This window comes from Aotus nancymaae, unplaced genomic scaffold (genome assembly GCF_030222135.1).
Source record: "Aotus nancymaae isolate 86718 unplaced genomic scaffold, 86718_ANA_hifiasm-v0.15.2.pri h1tg000083l, whole genome shotgun sequence".
NCBI lineage: Eukaryota > Metazoa > Chordata > Mammalia > Primates > Aotidae > Aotus > Aotus nancymaae.
Genome location: NW_026988498.1, coordinates 2858472 through 2880283, shown reverse-complemented (window position 1 = coordinate 2880283; position 21812 = coordinate 2858472). Strand labels below are relative to the sequence as shown.

General features: G+C 44.9%; 1 protein-coding gene across 6 annotated transcripts in view; it reads left to right on the top strand.

Moving 5' to 3' along the window:
* The window catches only part of PRKCQ (protein kinase C theta), a 145940-nt gene that overhangs the window by 106637 nt on the left and 17491 nt on the right, over positions 1-21812 (top strand). For all 6 annotated transcript variants that reach the window (XM_012443410.2, XM_064369072.1, XM_021670600.2 and 3 more), the window contains exons 13-15: positions 4118-4209; positions 7142-7204; positions 11238-11376. In XM_012443410.2, the coding sequence (XP_012298833.2) occupies positions 4118-4209; positions 7142-7204; positions 11238-11376 (294 nt within the window). The remainder of the gene's footprint in view (positions 1-4117; positions 4210-7141; positions 7205-11237; positions 11377-21812) is intronic.

The window sequence follows — 21812 nt, the reverse complement described above, 5'->3', positions numbered from 1 at the left end:
CTCTCTCCACCATCTCTCTTGCTCTCACTCTTACTGGCTCGCTCGCTCACTCGCTCTCTCTCTCTCTCCCCCTCCCACCCCCTCTCTCTCTCCCTGTCTCTCTCTCCCCCCTCTCTCTGTCTCTGTCTCTCTCTCTCCCCCCTCCCCTCTCTCTCCCCCCTCCCCTCTCTCTCCCCCCCTCTCTCTCTCTCTCCCTCTGTCTCCCCTCTCTCTGTCTCTCTCTTCCCCCCTCTCTCCCCCCTGCCCCTCTCTCTCTCCCCCTCTCTCCCCCCCTCTCTCTCCCCTCTCTCTCTACCTCTCTCTCTCCCCCCTCTCTCTCTCTCCCCACTCTCTCCCTCTCCCTCTCTCTCTCTCCCCTCTCTCTCTCCCCCTCTCTCTCCCCCCCTCTCCCCCCTCTCTCCCCCCTCTCCCCTCCCTCTCTCTACCTCTCTCTCTCTCCCCTCTCTCTCTCCCCCTCTCTCTCCCTCTCTCTCTCTCTACCCTCTCTCTCCCCCTCTCTCTCCCCCCCTCTCCCCCTCTCTCTCTCCCCCCTCTCTCTCTCCCCTCTCTCTCTCTCTCCCCCTCTCTTTCTCTCCCCTCTCTCTCTCTCTCCCCCTCTCTCTGTCTCTCTCTCTCTCTCTCCCCTCTCTCTCTCTCCCCCCGCTCTTTCTCCAGCCTGCTTTGTATTCTCTCTCAGCAGGTGGCCAGAACCTAAGGGGCAGCCCAGGAGAGAATCTGTTTCTGTTTGTTTGTTTGTTTGTTTGTTTGTTTCAAGAGCCGTTGCCCGAGAACCGTTCATTTGCTGCTTCTGGGAAGTATCTGCTGGTTTTTGGTTTGGTTTTGGGTTTGTCTTTCCTGGCTTTTAAATTGCTTCCTGGAAGGACAGCTGCCTTTGGTTATCAATTGCCTGCTGAGGGCCAATGCAGAGCTTCCAGACACACTATCTTGTTGAATACCCACAGCAACCCTAGGAGGTAAGAGTATTATTACTCCATTTCACGAATAAAATGAGCTTCGGGAGAGGTTAAGTCATGTCTCCAGAGTTATAGAGGAGATTCGAACCCAGGGCTGAGTAAGGATGAAGCCCATGTTCTCTGTGATTACTCTGAGTCTCATTCTTCTTGGTTTGGTTCTATCTAAGCCAGTCCGCAGTGTTTCCAGCAGGGAGATGCTTCTTTTTGCTTGTGGTTCTGCAGAGGTTCAAGTCAGCTGGGGGTCGCCTTCAACTCTGAGCTCTCCTTCTCCAGCTGTTTATGAAAGTTTGAGCCCACTGTATTTGTATTTACCTTTTATGATATGATTTTGGATTCAGCTTTTAAAAGGATTATCCATCCCTCAAAACATGATCCTCAAAATTCAAACCTTAGGACTGTATGGTTTGTATGTGTATACATTTGTGCTCATTTTATCACAGAGCCATCTCTGTGGCCCAGAGTGGGCCCAAGATACCATCAGTGAGTTGACTCCCAGGCTTTCCAAACAGAGGGGCCTCCTCTAGAGAGCTAGCAGGTCCTCCAGGCCGGATCGCCCAAGCTGGACTTCCAGCTGTGTCCTGCCCCCTGCTCCCCTTCAAGAAACTCACATGTGACTAGGCATTCATCCAAACCAGAGGGTTAAACTGATGCAAAATGCCATCACAAAGGGCAAAAAGCAGTCAGCGTGATTTTCCCATGCTGCTGGCATAATATAAAGATGAGAACCAGAACAGATTTTTGATAGATTTATTGTGGAGCCTGCAGCTCTCTTGGGAGGAGTAAATGTGGGGCATCCAACATGCTATCAATCTCCATTGCTGTTTAATAATCACTAGCAGCGTAGTCTGCCTGTCACCCCCATGGTAGTAAACACTGTCTGCGCCCTGTGAGCTCTTAGACTTGAACAGCGATTCAAGCCCCCAGTGCTCACCACCAGTGTGGTCTCTGATTTGGACCCGAGAACAGGTGGGAAGGTGTGCGGAATTCATGGGAGTGGGGCTAAACGTTTGCCTCCGGTCCCCTCCCACCACTTTCTCCAGGTCTAAGTCGACAGTGTTAAATTCTGAAATGTCAGCCTGTCTAGGAATTTGTAACCATCCAGCCACTCAGAAGAAACCGTTACTCAAGCACTGTTAGAAATGGTTCTGCTGTTCCGCTTTCATACCCTTCCCTCTCCGAAGTACTTAAGAGAAGATTCTAGTGGCTTGGATGGGGTCGTTATAGTTTTGAGCAAAAGTGTGAGGTCAGAACAGGAGCTCTTCATATGCTGCTGATGAGAGCAAGAGGTAGCGTGAGAAAGCAGGCTGTGTGCAGGTGAGGCCAATGATAACTCTCAAATTGGGTTTGAAATCTCAGTGTTGTCATGATTTATGTCAGCTGAGAATTTGGGTCTTGAAGAGAAAAAGGTGGGCTCCAGTTAAAGACGTGTGAGATTAGTTTGGGCGTGGTGGCTCACGCCCTTAACCCCGGCACTTTGGGAGGCCAAAGCAGGTGGATCATGAGGTCCGGAGATCGAGACCATCCTGACCAACATGGTGAAACCCCCATCTCTACTAAAATACAAAAAAAAAAAAAAAAAAAAGCCAGATGTGGTGGTGCATGCCTGTAGCTCTAGCTACTCAGGAGGTGGAGGCAGGGGAATTGCTTGAACCTGGGAGGTGGAGGTTGCAGTGAGCTGAGATTGCAACACTGCACTCCAGCCTGGTGGCAGAGTGCGACTTTGTCTCAAAAAAAAAAAAAGAAAAGATATTTGGAATTAGTAAATCAGATCAGAAACTAACTTTAAAAACAGGCAGACGCTTACCTTGACCTGGTTTTTTGAGATAATCGCCACAATACTTGGTTTCCCCATTCTGTCGCAGCCAGGCAAAGAGTGTCACTGTCAGACCAGATCCATGCTGCTACCATTGCCTCCTATGCCCCATGGCCTCGGTTAGGTTCACATCAAAATGTAAAGGTTAATTCTATTAAGAAACCACCCAGGTGAGAATTCCAGGTGCAAATTCATGCCCAGACACACCAGAGTTCTTTATGGATTACTTATTCTGTGATGTATAACAACCCTTTAAAAATCAGGTTGCCCTAAAGTGTTATGAATATGTTTACTTGAAAAAAAAAAAAAAAACCATCATCTCACCTTATTGAGGATCTGAGGCTGGTTACAATCCTGGCTGCCTCTGATACGCCCACCACAGCCTGAAGACCACCCAGCCCTGCTTCTGACTGTGGTCACTCGTGGGCTTCAGCTCCACTAACATGCATCGTGTCTTCTGCCAGAAGAACTCTGTCATATACTGTGGCTGGCCTCTGCCATGACTTAAGACAGGACTGGAGAAAACTAAGGTTAAACTTGATTGCAAGCTCCAGGCAGGAATGACTGACATGCCCATCCCCACCACGCCATGCCCAGAGAACATGCTCAGTAGCTAATTACTGAGTGTTGAATGAATGGATGTTTTCAAGCTCTGCTCTGGGAGTCAGAGACCAAGACATATTCTCCTTATCACCATGCACACTGTCAGTTTCCATAGCATGTGACTGGCATGCACTAAGCGCCTGGCATCACTGGCTGGCAGGTCCACTGGACTCTCCCTTGCACCCCAGCTCTTCTGCCAGTTGTAACACACAAGCATCTAGCAGATGTCACACGGCATCCCACCTAGACTCCCCAGGCTGCCTGTGGCTCAAAACTATAGATTGGCTAAGTGGTTTTGATGGTCTTCTTATAAGTGATTTCATGACAGAATGGGTTCCCCTGAAATGATCTAATCCATTTCAAAAGGAGTCCTCCTTGTATTTTCTCTAAGGAGCTAAAAGTTGGAATTGTGGCTGGGTGCAGTGGCTCAAGCCTATAATCCCAGCACTTTGGGAGGCCGAGGTGGACCGTTCACCTGAGGTCAGGAGTTGGAGACCAGCCTGGCCAACATGGAAAAACCCTGTCTCTGCTAAAAATACAAAAATTAGCTGGGCATGGTGGTGAACCCCTGTTGTCCCAGCTACTAGGGAGGCTGAGGGGGCAGAATCACTTGAAGCCGGGAGGCAGAGCTTGCAGTGAGCCAAGATCAAGCCACAGAACTCCAGCTGGGGAGACAGAGTGAGACTCTGTCTCAGAGTGAGTGAGTGAATGAATGAATGACTGTTGGAATTGTTTTGTTTTCCCACAGGAAAACCTGTTTTTTGTGATGGAGTACCTCAACGGAGGGGACTTAATGTACCACATCCAAAGCTGCCACAAGTTCGATCTTTCCAGAGCCACGTAAGAGCCTTTAAGGGTTTGGGGGTTTTCCATTGTCCTTGTCAGTTCCCATATGATTTTTTTTTCTTCTTTGCCACTTGGCATGCCTAACTCCCAGGGCCAGGTAAACCCTGGGGAATACACCAAACAAGGCAACAGTTTTCCCAGGTTGTAAAACCGAAATTCATGTCAGTTTGGTTTCATTTCTCTGTGATTTGAAACTAACTTCTTTGTTTTGATTTGATTTGTTTTGAGGCGGAGCATACACCAGGCACGGTGGCTCATGTCTGTAATGCTAGCACTTTGGAAGGCACAGAACTAAAGGCTTAGGGGAAGTTTGGAAAGTCAGTCTTCGTAAGCAGCCTCTTAGAATATAATTTTTTGGTCTATCTACAAAATCATAGATTAAGAAGCTGTTTTATATTAGTTTTTTAATCTTCAGGAAATTGAGAAATACTAACCAGAAACTGAAAAATACTCTGTTGTCCAAGCTGGAGTGCAGTGGTGCAATTTCGGCTCACTACAACCTCTGCATCCTGGGTTCAAGCAATTCTCCTGCCTCAGCCGCCCGAGTAGCTGGGATTACAGATGCCTGCCACCACGCCCAGCTAATTTTTGTATTTTTATTAGAGATGAGGTTTCACCATCTTGGCCAGTCTGGTCTTGAACTCCTGATCTCGTGATCTGCCAGCCTCAGCCTCCCAAAGTGCTGGGATTACAGGTGTGAGCCACCACACCCAGCCTAGTTTCTGAGAGGACCATCCCAATTCATTATGCTTCTAACTAACTAAGCACAGAAGCAAATATGTGCCCTTTGAAAAGGAAGCAGTGAAATGGACCACAGACCTCAAGGGTGGTCCCCAAGGGTGGAGCTTGTAGCTAAGCCCTCATGGAAAGCCTGATGTGGAGGCATAAAGCTTTAGGAAGAGGAAGAGGCACTTACTCTATCTGAGAATAAAGCTTCACCTGCCTAGTGCCAGGCAGCCTGAGACACACGGAGATGGGCAGGCTGTGTGTACCTGGTTGCTGTGTCTACCTGGAAGGCATTTAGGACAGGATGGGTCCGAGCTGGCTGGAGATGACAGTGGACTAGATGAATCCTTTCCAGCATGAAAAATGTAAAAATTTTCTCCTGTAAAAACCCTGGCTGGAATGGCCCTTTGTCACATCTAGTGGGTAGCGCTCTGCTGAGCTCATGGCCTCTGGGAAACCTCAGCAAGGCACCCAGAGGGAATTTTATTGCCCCTGAGGCCACAGCACTGACTGCCCTCCTGCCCATGCTGTTCCCCTTGGGTCCTACTTCCTGCTCCCTGAGACATGCAAGCAAAGGAAATCTCTGCCTCTGGGATCCTTAGAAGATGATGAGGGTGGGCTAGCTTGCTTTGCTCAATGCTCAATCATCCCTCCCTCCCATCTGCATGAACACTTTGAGTGCTTTAGGTTGAAGTGGGTTGAGAAATGGATTTGGCCTGCCAGCTCCTATAAAATCCCTGGCTGGCGCCGGGCACGGTGGCTCACGCCTGTAATCCCAGCACTTTGGGAGGCCGAGGAGGGTGGATCACGAGGTCAAGAGATCGAGACCATCCTGGTCAACATGGTGAAACCCCGTCTCTACTAAAAATACAAAAAAATAGCTGGGCACAGTGGCGCGTGCCTGTAGTCCCAGCTACTCGGGAGGCTGAGGCAGGAGAATTGCCTGAACCCAGGAGGCGAAGGTTGCAGTGAGCCGAGATCGCGCCATTGCACTCCAGCCTGGGTAACAAGAACGAAACTCCATCTCAAAAAAAAAAAAAACCCTGGCTGGAATGGTTGTTTATCACATCTAGTGGGTAGCACTCTGCTGAGCTCACTGCCTCTGGGAAACCTCAGCAATGTACCCAAAGGTAATTTTACTGGATTTTTGTAGCAGAGAAATAATCGGGCATTTTTCATGCTGAAAAGGATTCACTTAGTCCACTGTCATCTCCAGCCAGTTCGGACCCATGCTATCCATCCTGTCCTAAATGCCTTCCAGGAAGAAGAAGTTTGCATTCTTCCACAAGATCCAGCAAACTTCCCCTCCAGGAAGCTCTCTCTCATGTCCAACCTAATCCCACCAGTGATCATGTAAACTCATTCTCTTTAAGCTTGTCACTGTTGAAGATAAAGAGTAACTTACCATCTTGCATCTGCTAATATCCTTTCTTCCACCTCTGGGGCTGTAAGTGTTGCTCAGGCTAAAGGTTCTCAGTACAAAAATAAACCAGCCACTTCTATTTAAAATGGGGCATACAGATCTATGGGTGCCAAGCAGAGTTCAAAATAAAGGGAAAAATTATTTGACTATTATCTATACTATTACTTTTTCTTTGGACGGGGTGTCAGAGTCTCTATCACCCTGGCTGGAGTGCAGTGGTGTGATCTCAGCTCACTGCGATCTCTGCCTCCCAGGTTCAAGTGGTTATCAAGCCTCAGCCTCCCAAGTAGCTGGGACTACAGGCACCTGCCACCATGCCCTGCTAATTTTTGTATATATGGGATTTCACCATGTTGGCCAGGCTGGTCTCGAACTCCTGACCTCAAGTGATCCACCTGCCTGTGCCTCCCAAAGTGCTAGGATTACAACCACTGTGCCTGGCCTGTACTATTACTTTTAATGTCTGTATGTTTTATTAGCAAAAACAAAAGATGACAATGTGAGCATTGTTGTTTAAAATATAAGAACAAGTACTAGATACAGGCAGGACTCACTTCAGAAGTCAGCTCTGTTTGCTGTTAGGGCTGAGTCTGAAGGTGTCTGAGCCTCCACTTTCTTATGTGTAGAATGAATGGGCAACATCTTCCTTGTTAGGATTAAAGAGTTATGTGTGTATGCCATTTAGCCACACACAGCATGTCATAAAAGGTCAGTCTGGGTTTGGGGATTTTGTTCTGTGACTACATTCACGTTGAGCCTTGGTTCTCTTTCCCCCAGGTTTTATGCTGCTGAAATAATTCTCGGTCTGCAGTTCCTTCATTCCAAAGGAATAGTCTACAGGTAAATTTTGCTTTGTGGAAAGAAATGCTGACATACTGGCTTTCCTGGCTCGGTTAATTGAATCATTGCTCCAAGTGCTGCGAGACAGCCCATGTGATTTCCTGGGAGGAAGCTCCACACATAGGCTTCCTGCCCACAGTGATTACATGGATGGTGACTTACAACCAAAGAAGACATTCTAGGCTCAAAAGCAGGAAAGTGCTGAGCTCATTCTGTGCCTTACACTGATTCTCACTTGAATTCCTCCTTTCTCCTCCTTCCCCCATTGTCACTGCCCTGCTTTCTCTTTGTTACCTTGTCTAATGCTACCTTTCTCTTTTGTCCCCTTTGTACCTCTTATGTTTGCTTGTCTTTGCTTTGGGCCACCTAGAAATGCTTATGGAATTGTCTCCTTTTGAGGCAGGAGAGCCCTTCCCTGAACACTGACATACACTTGTGAAAACCCATGATTCCACACTTTGGAGAAGCGCACAGAACACCTGTGTCCTCTTTCATGAATACAGAACTCTGCTGTATGACGTCATTTCACCTTCTTCTCTCCAAGCCCTTAGACCAAAGCTATTGTACCTCAGTCTCCCTACTTCTTTTCTCAAAATATAGTTGGCACTTATTTAACACACAAACCTTTACAAGCTTAGCTGTCAGACTTCCAACTCACTGCAGATTAGAAGGAAAAATAGAAAAGAAAGGAGCTAGTGAGGAGGGTGGCTGAGCTGCTGGAGACCAGATGATTAGTATTGAAGCTTTGGTGCTTACAGAGTGCAGAATTCACTTAGAGGGGAAGAATCTCTCCATTTTCTGAGGAGAGCCAAGTGGGGGTTGCCCTGTTCAGAGTCACAGAACTAAAGGCTTAAGAAAGGTTTGGGAAGTCAGTCTTCTTAAGCAGCCTCTTTGAATATAATTTTTTGGTCTATCTATAAAATCATAGATTAAGAAGCTGTTTTATATCTTTTTTAATCTTCAGGAAATTGAGAAATACCAGAATATTGTTTTAAAACCCTTATCAGAATTTTATTTTAAAGAAATTTTATATATGTAAGGCCTGCAATATATCTAAAATATTTCTGTACCTAGGCACTGACTAAATTGTATGGGATGGATGGATAGATGGATGGATGGGTACAGATGGTTGGATGGGTGGGCAAATGATGGATGATTGATGAATGGATAAACAGGTGTTTGGATATACAGATGGATGGATGCATGGGTGGATGGCTGGATAGACAATGGATGAACAGATGGATGGGTGGATGGGTGTGGATGGATGGGTGGATGGGTGTGGATGGATAGATGATGGGTAAATGAACAGATAGTTGGATGGGATAGATGTATGAATGGTGATGGATGGGCAGATAAATAAATGAAAGGGGCTGGGTGTGGTGGCTCATGCCTGTAAATCCCAGCACTTTGGGAAGCCAAGGCTGGTGGATCACCTGAGGTTAGAAGTCGGAGACCAGCCTGGTCAACATGACAAAATCCAGTCTCTACTAAAAATACAAAAATTAGCTGGGTGTGGTGGTGCATGCCTGTAGTCCCAGCTACTCTGGAGGCTGAGGCAAGAGAATGGCTTGAACCCGGGAGGTGGCGATTGCAGTGATCTGAGATCACGCCACTGCACTTCGGCCTGGGCAATAGAGCAACAATCCATCTCAAAAATTTTTTAAAAATAAAATGGAAAGGAGGAATAAAAATTAGGAAGGGCTTGAGAGAGAGAGACAGAGATCTTAGACCGGAAGGGACCCCGTGAACCCTAAACCCACCCTGTGTCACAATGCTTCTTCCTATCATGTCACCATGTAAATTACACTCAGAACAAAAAAAGCAATAGGTGTCCATAAGTAGCTTTACTATCACAACAAATTATACCCATTTTTGAGTCTTACCCTGCCCATGCATGGAAGTTATGTTCTTTAAGTCTTCTTATGCACCAACAAGAAAAAAACGTGGGTTTATCTTTTGTGCTTATTAGATTGCAGGAGACCCTTGAAAGTCATCATCAGAGAGTTGAAACTGAGGATAGGTCACCAGACAAGTATGTTGGCTTTAAGATTGGCCTGCTGCATAATAAGAAATAAGTTGAATAGTAAGAAATTATTGTTACTTATTATAAGTTGAATAGTAAGAAATTATTCAATTGTGTAATTTGACTTAACTTTTAATTTGGCAACTGAATTAACAAAAGGATTCAATTCATTTCTTTCTTTTGACCTCATAGGATAATTTTCTAAATTTGTTCATAAAACTGTTGTATTAGTTTTGAAGGGCTGCCATAAGAAATTATCCCAAATTTGGTGGCTTAAAAAAATAGAAATTTATTCTATCACATTCTGGAGGCCAGACATTTGGAAGCAAGATGTGGGCAGGGCCGCGCCCCCACCAAGCCCCAGCTCTGCCAGCCTCTGTGGCTGCACCACCCAGTCTCTGCCTCTGTCTTTCCATGGCCCACTCTTGGCCCATCTGTCTTTTCTAAGAACACTTGATGGATTTGGGGCCCACCTGGATAATCAAGGATAATCTCACCTTGATAACTTTAACTTAATTACATATGCAAAGGCGCTTTTTCCAAATAAGGGCATATCCACAAAGTTCTGGGGGTTAGGACATGAACATACATGGCCATATCTTCCAGGGCCACCATTCCACCCACAGCAGCTGGTGTCACAGACCACGTGTGCTCTAGATGTGCAGGTCTTTGTCAAGCACGGCAGTGGGTACTAAATATATAGAAGTCTCAACCCCCAGAAACCTGATAAGCCACTTTCTGGGGTTTCTTTGGGGAAAAAAAAAAAAAAAAAAAAAAAAACACCTGAAGGTTTTAATTTACAATAAACTCCATATTAGGCATTATTGTGATGAAGCTATGAAAAAATATGGTGCAGGATCTTAGTTCACTGTGGCAAAAGGCAAGAGGATGGTATAACCTGCAGCAATCGGATTCTCTCTGGAGGGTGCTGGCTTCATTCTGAGCACCATGTTTCAAGATGAAAACTGATGAATTCAAGATACTTGGAAGGTGGAGGCCAGAATGTGTGCCCTTCCTCCAGTCTCCCCCAGTGGCCACGTCTCCCTCAGCCGTAGTACAAGGTCAAAGGGTCTGAAAACCATATCGTCAGGAGCAAAGTCCCTGAACTTGGTGAGGGAAAAGAAAACTTGATGTCATTTTTTTTCAAATATTCAGGGTATCACACATGATAACAGTAGAAAGTTCCCTTAGACCAATAGGTGACATCACAGGGAAGCAAAGTTTGGTGGTTTTTTAAAAAATGTTATCAGGGCTGGGTGAGGTGGCTCACGCCTGTAATCCCAATACTTTGGGAGGCTGAGGCAAGTGGATCAAGAGGTCAGGAGTTCAAAACCAGCCTGGCCAAGATGGTAAAACCCCGTCTCTACTAAAAAAAATACATATATATATGTGTATGTATTTTTATGTATATATATAAATTATATATATTTATATATATAATATATATCATATATTTTATATATTATATATAAATTATATATTAATATATAAATATATATAATTTTTATATATTTTATTTATATATGATATATAATATATAATTTATATATAAATTTATTTTATTTATATAATATATAATTTATATATATAAATATATATATTAATATAATTTATATATATAAATATATATTTATATAAAATATAAATATATTTATACATTATAAATTATATGTAATATATATATAATATATAATATATAAATTAGCTGGGCATGGTAGTGGGTTCCTGTAATCCCAGCTACTTGGGAGGCTGAGATAGAGAATTGCTTGAACCCAGGAGGCAGAGGTTGCAGTGAACTGAGATCACTGCACTCCAGCCTGGCAACAGAGTGACAATTTGTCTCAAAAAAAAAAGAAAAAGGGGAAGTTATTAGTTACATTTCCCTAAGAATGGAATGGGATCTTTTAAGAGACTACTGTTCTCCAAGGAAAGAGAAATTTGTTGGCATGAATTTTAAGTTAACCAAATTATATTTATTCATATGAGATTTGCTTTGCTTTTGTTTTTCAGGGACCTGAAGCTAGATAACATCCTGTTAGACAAAGACGGACATATCAAGATCGCGGATTTTGGAATGTGCAAGGAGAACATGCTAGGAGATGCCAAGACGAATACCTTCTGCGGGACACCCGACTACATCGCCCCGGAGGTAGGAACGCAGTGGCAGGCTGCTCCCACCTTGGCATGCCCGCGGCCACACACCATTGCTTCTTCCGCCCTGATCTCGGCTCACTGCGACCTCCACCTTCCAGGTTCAAAAGATTCTCCTGCCTCAGCCTCCTGAGTAGCCAGGAATACAGGTATCTACCACCACATCCAGCTAATTTTTTTGTATTTTTAGTAGAAATGGGATTTTACCATGTCAGCCAGGTTGGTCTTGAACTCCTGACCTCAAGTGATCTGCTCACCTCAGCCTCCCAAAGTGCTGAGATTACAGTGTGAGCCACTGAGTCCAGCCTGTAAGAGGTTTTTTTTGTTTTTGTGTGTGTGTGTGTGTTTTTTTGAGATGGAGTCTTGCTCTGTCGCCAGGCTGGAGTGCTGCAGTGGTGCCATCTCAGCTCACTGCAACCTCGGCCTCCTGGGTTCAAACAATTCTTCTGCCTCAGCCTCCCAAGTAGCTGGGACTACAGGTGCGAGCCACCACGCCCAGCTAATTTTTGTATTTTTAGCAGAGACGGGGTTTCACCATGTTGGCCAGGATGGTCTCGATCTCTTGACCTCCTGATCTGTGCATCACAGCCTCCCAAAGTGCTGGGATTATAGCCATGAGCCACCTCGCCTGGTCTGTAAGAGCTCTTTATATGTGGATGAGTTAATAGTCTTCAGCTGTTCTTACCACATTCTGATTTCGTAAATGCTTCCCTGCACCAGTAGACGGGAAGCTCCTTAAGAGCAAGTTCCTGTCGTTGCCAAAGGAGTTGTAGCCACCTGAGTCCTAAAACTATGTAGCTTTGCCCTGTGGTGGGGTGATATGTAATTTTAATTTAACCTGGCCTCTGTTCCATGAGGAATGCTGGCTTTTAGCTTACATGGCATTGTTGAACTCACAGTGAGGCTCATTGACTAAGTAACTTTCTGATCATAGAAATCTGTTTCATTCAGGTTAGCACAGATACAGGTATTGATGCCATAAACCATTTTTCATTTGAAGTGAAGCCAAAGCTCATCAAAGCACGAGTGAAGGGGACCTGAGAGGAGAGACAACTCAATTACTGAATTCCCCTTCCTCATAATTTTGAGATATGCCCACATGCGCTCTGCTCAGAGCACCCACTGCCATCCCCAGCAATGGTCTCCTTGTCACTCCGTGAGCCACCTCAATTTCTTTCCTCTTCACCTCACAGCACCTTGGGGTGGCTGCCTTACTCTGATGCATTTCTGTCTACGGATGTTGGCTGCCGGGCCCTTTCCACAGTGAACCTTCCTTCCTGATTTCTGTCTGCTTCTTGCAGAATCCGGCTTCCACAGCTTGCTTCACTCCCTCTGATCTCTCACGTGTGCTTGTCTCCACGTGATTCAGTGCTTGGGGCTCTTCTCTTCTTACTCCACATCCTCCACGGGTGACTGTATTGACTCCTGCAGTTTTCACTCTGGAGTGAATATGGCCCCCGTGCACTTCCTCCTGCCACAGACCATATGTCCACTTTCCTGCTTGAGACCTCCAAGTAAATGCATGCGTCCTTCAAAGAGAGCAGGTCCAAAACTCTCTGTTGAACTTGCTTCCTACTTCCCTCTTTCCTTCTTTTTCTTCCTTGGTGAATTACGTGTCATCCATCCAGTCTTCTAGAGAGAAAAACTAGGAATTAGCCAAATTTCCACCTTCTTTCTTACCCCTCAAATCCACCCAAACACCAAGACCTTCTAAAATTGGACCTCTCATGTCCATTCACTCCTTTAAACTTGTGACTGAATTCAGACTCTCCCTCGATTCCTTCTTCAAGGTCAAACAAATCCCCTTCATTCAGCTCCCCTCAACTCTCCACGTCCTCCCGCCCTCGCTGCTGTTACCCTAGGAAGAACATGAGCATCTCTTGCCTGGCTCTTGGTGACCCCCTTCCATCTGGATTTCCCTCTTATCATCCATCACCAGGGCGTGCTCTTTACATATCTTCATGCTTTTGATCAGTTAGAAAAGCATCCCCAAGATCTGTCTATTTAAATATGAATCATATACATTGTCACCAACTAAGATAGTCTGTGTGTCATCAAATGTGCCTAAACTAACAATAATATATAGCTTAAACTAACAATAATACATAGTTTAAAATAATGAAATTGTATTCTATTTACTAATAGTACAAAAATATCTATGCTTCATTAAAATAATGAGATTAAATAACTTTTTTAAAATCTTGGTTTCACACTTTAGGACTCTAGGATAGAAAGGTCTGATTTACTTATTTCCATTCTGGGTTTTCATGGCTGTCATAGCTGGAAAAGATACTTCCCAAAGGTGTAATATAAACAGACTTTACGACATGCACTAAGGCAAGGCACGTCACTGACAAGAGTACATTTCAGTCCATAATTAAAAGCAGTGTTTTTGATATATTTCATTTTTTAACCAATCTTCTGTTGGTTGACAGAGAGCTTGCCCTGGGAGAAATAAAAACATCAGTGTTGCCATTTTCTTATGTTCTTCTTAAGAAAGCATTATTTTAGTGCAGTATTATCTTCATCCAAATGTTATGTTTGCATTGCTATTGCAGTGTTACCTTCAGCCCAAGCCTCTTTGCAGATTAAGACCTTAATTTTTTGGTAAAAAAAATTACAGCACTCAGGCAAGTGCAATGGCTCACACCTGTAATCCCAGCACTTTGAGAGGCTGAGGCGGGTGGATCACTTGAGCCCAGGAGTTCAAGACCAGCTTGGACAAGACAGCAAAATGCTGTCTCTACTAAAAATACAAAAAATAGTCGGGTGCGGTGGTAGGCACCTGTAATCCCAGCACTTTGGGAGGCTGAAGCAGGTGGATCACTGAGGTCAGGAGTTCGAGACCAGCCTGGCCAACATGGTGAAACCTTGTCTCTACTAAAAATACAAAAATTAGCTGGGCATGGTGGTGGATACCTATAGTCCCAGCTATATGGGAGACTGAGGCATGAGAACTGTTTGAACCCACGAGGCAGAGGTTGCACCACTGTGCTCCAGCCTGGGTGACAGAGCAAGATCCTTTCTCTCAAAAAAAAAAAAATTAACTAGAACCCAAAATGATAGCACAACTTACAACACATGGAAAATAAGTGGATAGGCCGAGTCTCCGCTAAGCTCCTTCTGAGATGCAGCTTCCCTCCTCCCCCGAGGAGTCTTCACTTCCTAAGATTCTCAATGTGTCACTCTGGATGGTAAGTAGTCATGAAGCCTCAATTCTTCCTCATTTTAGATTTTTTTAATGGCTGTATTACAAATGCAAATTCAGGTTTTCTTGTGGAGTCTGGGATGATTGGGGCCACCCCTGGGTCACTGCACCCCCGGAGGCCACTGCTCAATGTGGACCTTGATCCACATTCTCCTCCGTGCTGTGCAGACTTGCCCCAGCCCAGCGTCAATATCCTCAAGGAGTCCCCATTCCCAGTGGGTGTCAGTCGCTGTCCTGAATGTAGGTCCCTAAGAACATGTGCTGCCACGTTAAAGTGCTACCTGCCTGGCCAGGCCACACTGTTCCTGCCACTGCACATCCTTGGTCTACGGTCCTCCCCGGACCACAGTCACCTTCTCCCTAAAGTTGCCACTGGCTTTAGGGATAGCCAGCTGTTCCCTTCCCTGTGTGACCACAGAACCTCCGCATCCACCTGACCAATCCACTGAGCTTGTCCCCATCAGGGACCATGGCTCATCCACCCACAGGCTGGAGCAGCAGCCATCAGCTGTTTTCCAAATAAACGACCACACTAAGTCAAGCACCCTAAAAGTTCATCTCTAAACGGGTCCTGGATTCCTCACCTCTGGGTATCTTTTGTTAAATAACCCTCCCCAGCTTTCCCCTTCTCTGCCTGGAAAAATCCTGCCCCTGGTCTGAGGTTTCTGTCCCCCATCCACTTAGTAACGTTTTCCCTCATCTCACTCAGTTCCCCATTGCCCCTTTTTCCCTCAAAATCCAAACAAAACTGGAGCTGTGTTCTCCTGCCTCTGCGCCTTAGGGAACTGCCCACCTCTCTTGTGCGGTTCGAAGTTGATGCTGCCCTGCGTGGTCTTTATGCGTGTTCCATTGCTGTCTCTCCTATGAACATGTCTGTAAGCGCCTTCAAGGAGGGGACTCTGTGGCCGGGGGAAAGCCGACTAGGTGAGGCAAAAAATTAAAACCCAGGAACACACAACAACTGGGATAGAGGCCATAGAGTCCATCTGGCAGGCACTGATAGTTCCTGTCAGGAGAACTCAAATCTCAGAAGTGCATGCATTTCAGAGCAGTGTCAGGAGCCACAGAGGAAAAACAGACCTGTGCTCCAGTGACTGGGGACCGTCTCACTAGGCCACTCCTCCTGAGACCTAAAGCGCCTCTCAAAAGCCCCTGGCCTCCCCTCCCCCTGCTGTCTTCCTATAATAGGGGAAAAGAGAGGCTGATGTCTCTTTGGAGGTTCAAACTCATTTTGACAAAGAATAGGAAGGCAGTTAAACAGGGAAACATCGTACTTACTTTCTTTTCTTTTCTCTTTTTTTTTTTTTTTTGAGATGGGGTCTTGCTCTATTGCCAGGCCAGAATACAGTGGTGCAATCTCAGCTCACTGCAACCTCCACCTCCCAGGTTCAATTCAAGCAATTCTCCTGCCTCAGCCTCCCAAGTAGCTGGGACTACAAGTGCACACCACCATGCCCAGCTAATTTTTGTAATTTTAGTGGAGAAAGGGTTTCACCACGTTGGCCAGGATGGTCTTACCTCTTGATCTTGATCCGCCCCCCTCATCTTCCCAAAGTGCTGGCATTACAGGTGTGAGCCACCACACCTAGCTGGAAACATTGTACTTTCTATAGCACCCTAGACACTCAGTAAATCCAGATGGGATTGCAATGCATGGAAGCAGCTCCCTGGAGAAAGTCAGAGTTCCCTGGAAACCAAACTGGTATTGGCCCCAGAAGGTCACTGAGTTCTGGGGCAGCACTTGCCCAGTTGCACGTCAAGGTGGCAGAGCCTCGCCAGTCCAGACCCAACTTCCCAGCTCCTGAGGCTGAAGGAGCACAGATGTGGCTCGCTCTGGCGTCGTATAGTGAAACCACTATTTATCTCTTGCTGCTTTCTCAGGTTTCATTGTGCATTTTGAGCTGTGCCTCCGATTCTTTGGGTCAAAGTGAGGAAGGAAGAAGAAGAGGCCATAGTGAGGCAAGGTCCCTGTGCTGAGAGAGAAACGGGCCACGCTTGCTGGTGTTTCTCCACCAGTTTCTTTAAAAAGCAAGCATGGACGGGGTGCCGTGGCTGACGCCTGTAATCCCAGCACTGTGGGAGGCCAAGTGGGGGGATCACCTGAGGTCAGGAGTTTGAGATCAGCCTGGCCAACATGGTGAAACCAGCTAAAAATACAAAAATTAGCTGGGTGTGGTGGTACACACCTGTTAATCCCAGCTCCTCAGGAGACTGAAGTAGGAGAATCGCTTGAACCCAGGAGATGGAGGTTGCAGTGAGCTGAGATCATGCCACTGCACTCCAGCCTGGGCCACAGAGTGAGACTCTGTCTGTCTCAAAAAAAAAAAAAAAAAAATTGAGCATGGTGTGAGCATGTCAGCTTGAAGTTTAAAACCAAGAGGCGGTCTGGATCCAAGATGGCTGAGTAAGAGCAGCTCTGGATTGCAGCTCCCAGCAAGAGCATGGAGGGTGAGTGATTGCTGCATTTCCAGACAGATGTTTATTGCCCACAGACCAGATTCCCAGGTGGAGGAGTGCCACGGGTCTCCAGCGGACTGTTTTGGCCTTTGTGCTCTCCGCACAAAAACTCACACGGGTCCAGGCGCCATTTCAGCCGGTGACTGGTGCACCTGGGAGACAGAGTCACTCGTTCAACTGATAAAAAGGGGACTGAAACAGGGAGCCAGGCCAGGAGATTCTGGGGTGAAAAAGCACGAGTCTGTAGCACGGCTGTTTCAGCCAGAGCAGCGAGTCTACACACAAAATCTCACACAAATCCGGGTGCCTGTTCAACTGAAAAAAAGGGGACTGAAACAGGGAGCCAGGCCAGGAGATTCCCCGGTGAAAAAGTGCCACAAGCCCCTAGTGCAGTCTGGGTGCCATTTCAACTGGTGACTGGAATGCCTGAGCCACAGAGTCGCCTGTTCAATTGAAGAAAAAGGGGTCTGAGGCAGGGAGCTAGGTGATCAGGCATGGCCAGTTCCACGCCACAAAGACCAGCAATCTGAAACGCTCTGGACTGAGAGTTTCACAGCAAGCACAGCTGAACCCAGGATGGTCCAGCTCTGTCGGGGAGGGGCATCCACCATTACTGAGGCAGTCCAGCATTGCTGAGGCGGTCTGCCATTACTGAGGTGGCCCGCCATTACAGAGAGAGTCCACCATTGCCGAGGCAGTTCTAACTACATGCCTATAAACATGACTGCAGGGAAGTTCACACAGTGCTGGGTGGAGCCCACAACAGCTCAGCAAAGCCTCTGCTGGCAGACTGACTAGGCTGCTTCCTCACTGGGCAGGGCATCCCAATATTAGACAGATCAACGAGACAGAAAATTAACAAGGATATCCAGAACTTGAACTCAGACCTGGATCAAGCAAACCTAATAGACATTTACAGAACTCTCCACCCCAAATCCACAGAATATACATTCTTCTCAGCACCACATCACACCTACTCTAAAATTGACCACATAATTGGAAGTAAATCACTCCTCAGCAAATGCAAAAGAACGGAAATCATAACAGTCTCTCAGACCACAGTGCAATCAAGTTAGAATTCAGGAACTAGCTCAGAACCACACAGCTTCATAGAAACTGAACAACTAGCTCTTGAATGTTGACTGGATAAACAATGAAATGAAGGCAGAAATAAAGATGTTCTTTGAAACCAACAAGAACAAAGACACAACATACCAGAATCTCTGGGACAAATTTAAAGCAGTGTCTAGAGGGAAATTTATAGCAATAAATGTCCATATGAGAAGCAAGGAAAGATCTAAAATCAACACCCTATTGTCAAAATTGAAAGAGCTAGAGGAGCAAGATCAAAAAAAACTCAAAACCTAGCAGAAGACAAGAAATAACTAAGATCAGAGCAGAACTGAAGGAGATAGAGACACAAAAAAAAACCTTCAAAAAATCAATAAATCCAGGAGCTGGTTTTCTGAAAAGATCAACAAAATAGACCACTAATCAGATTAATAAAAAAGAAAAAATAATCAAATAGATGCAATAAAAAACGATCAAGGGGATATCACCACAGATTCCACAGAAATACCATCATCAGAGATTACTACAAACGACTCTAACCAGTAAACCTGGAAGAAATGGATAAATTCCTGGACACTTGCATCCTCCCAAGCCTAAACCAGGAAGAAGTCAAAACCCTGAATAGACCAATAACAAGGGCTGAAGTTGAGGCAGCAATTAATAGCCTACCAACCAAAAAAAAGCCCAGGTCCAGATGGGTTCACAGCTGAATTCTACCAGACATACAAAGAGGAGCTGGTACCACTCCTTCTGAAACTATTCTAAACAATCCAAAAAGAGGGAATCTTTCCCAAATCATTTTATGAGACCAACATAATCCTGATACCAAAACCCGGCAGAGACTCAACAAGAAAAGAAAACTTCAGGCCAATATCTGTGATGAACATAGATGCAGAAATCTTCAATAAAATACTGGCAAGCCGATTGCAACAGCACATCAAAAAGCTTATCCATCATGATCAAGCAGGCTTCATCCCAGAGATGCAAGGCTGGTTCAACATAAGCAAGTCTATAAACATAATCCACCACATAAACAGAACCAAAGACAGAAACCACATGATTATCTCGATAGATGCAGAGAAGGCCTTTGACAAAATTCAACTGTCCTTTATGCTAAAAATTCTGAATAAACTAGGTATTGATGGAACCTATCTCAAAATAATAAAAGCTATTTATGACAAACCCACAGCCAATATAATACTGAATGGGCAAAAACTGGAAGCATTCCCTTTGAAATCGGGCACTAGACAAGGATGCCCCCTCTCACCACTCCTATTCAGTATAGTATTGGAAGTTCTAGCCAGAGCAATCAGGCAAGAAAAAGAAAGTGTATTCAGTTAGGAAAGGAGGAAGTCAAATTGTCTCTATTTGCAGAAGACATGATTGTATATTTAGAAGACCCCATTGTCTCAGCCTAAAATCTCCTGAAACTGATAAGCAACTTCAGCAAAGTCTCAGGATACAAAATCGATGTGCAAAAGTCACAAGCATTCCTATACACTAATAACAGACTTAAAGAGAGCCAAATCAAGAACAAACTGTCATTCACAATTGCTACAAAGAGAATAAAATACCTAGGAATACAACTAACAAGGAACGTAAAGGACCTCTTCAAGGAGAACTACAAACCACTGCTCAACGAAATAAGAGAGGACACAAACAGATGGAGAAACATTCCATGTTCATGGTTAGGAAGAATCAATATCATGAAAATGGCCATACTGCCCAAAGTAATTTACAGGTTTAACAGTATCCCATCAAGCTACTGACCTTCTTCACAAAACTGGAAAAAACTACCTTAAACTTCATATGGAACCAAAAGAAAGCCCGTGTAGCCAAGTCAATTCTAAGCAAAAAGAACAAAGCTGGAGGCATCACACTACCTGACTTCAAACTATACTACAAGGCTACAGTAATCATAACAGCATGGTACTGGTACCAAAACAGAGATATTGACCAATGGAACAGAACAGAGGCCTTGGAGGCAATGCCACACATCTACAACCATCTGATCTTTGACAAACCTCACAAAAACAAGCAATGGGGAAAGGATTCCCTGTTTAATAAATAGTGTTGGGAAAACTGGCTAGCCATGTGCAGAAAGCAGAAACTGGACCCCTTCCTGATACCTTACACTAAAATTAACTCCAGATGGATTAAAGACTTAAACATAAGACCTAACACCATAAAAACCCTAGAAGAAAACCTAGGCAAAACCATTCAGGACATAGGCATAGGCAAGGACTTCATAACTAAAACACCAAAAGCATTAGCAACAAAAGCCAAAATAGACAAATGGGACCTAAAACAATCATTAGAGTGAATCAGCAACCAAGAGAATGGGAAAAAGTTTTTGCAATCTACCCATCTGACAAGGGGCTAATATCCAGAATCTACAAAGAACTAAAACAGATTTACAAGAAAAAAAGCGTATTCAAAAGTTGGCAAAGGATATGAACAGACACTTTGCAAAAGAAGACATATATGAAGCCAACAAACATATGAAAAAATGCTCATCACTGGTCATTAGAGAAATGCAAATCAAAACTACATTGAGATACCATCTCACGCCAGTTAGAATGGCGATCATTAAAAAATCTGGAGACAACAGATGCTGGAGAGGATGTGGAGAAATAAGAACACTTTTACACTGTTGGTGGGAGTGTAAATTAGTTCAACCATTGTGGAAGACAGTGTGGCGATTCCTCAAGGACCTAGAAATAGAAATTCCATTTGACCCAGGAATCCCATTACTAGGTATATATCCAAAGGATTATAAATCGTTCTGTTATAAGGTCACATGCACACGGATGTTCATTGTGGCACTGTTTACAATAGCAAAGACTTGGAACCAACCCAAATGCCCATTGATGGTAGACTGGACAGGGAAAATGCGGCACATATACACAATGGAATACTATGCAGCCCTAAAAAACGATGAGTTTGTGTCCTTTGCAGGGACATGGATGAATCTGGAAACCATTCTCAGCAAACTGACAGAAGAACAGAAAAACACCACATGTTCTCACTCATAGGCAGGTGTTGAACAATGAGAACACATGGACACAGGGAGGGGAGCATCACATACTGGGGTCTGTGGTGGGAGAACTAGGGGAGGGACAGCAGGAGGTCGGGAGGTTGGGAAGGGATAACATGGGGAGAAATGCCAGATATAGGAGATGGGGAGGAAGGCAGCAAACCACATTGCCATGTATATACCTCTGCAACAATCTTGCATGTTCTTTGCATGTACCCCAAAACCTAAAATGCAGTATTAAAAAAAAAAAAAAAAAACAAGAGGCACATTATGATATGGAAGGAAAATCACATAGTAAAATCCTAAAAGACCAGAATTCAGAACATTGCTTTCAGCTCACTAACTAGGAGACTTTAAATAAGACCTTTCGCCTTTCTAAGCCCAATCATCACCTGCTATAGGAGACAGAGACCTGTGCGTGCCTAGCTCAAGTGGATTCTTATCAATAAGACAAAACGTTTGTCGAACTCCTAACACGTGTCAGTGTTCCTGAAGCAGACATTCTGTTGTGAGTTTGCATTTTGCTTCTTCCCCCTAAAGTAAAACAAATTTTTTACTAACATCGCCAAGCTTAGAAGGCTTAATTTGCACACAGCTGTCTCCTGTCCTTCCAAATTTTCTTTTTGTTTGTCCTGCCAAAATGAAGTTGTTTACAAAGATG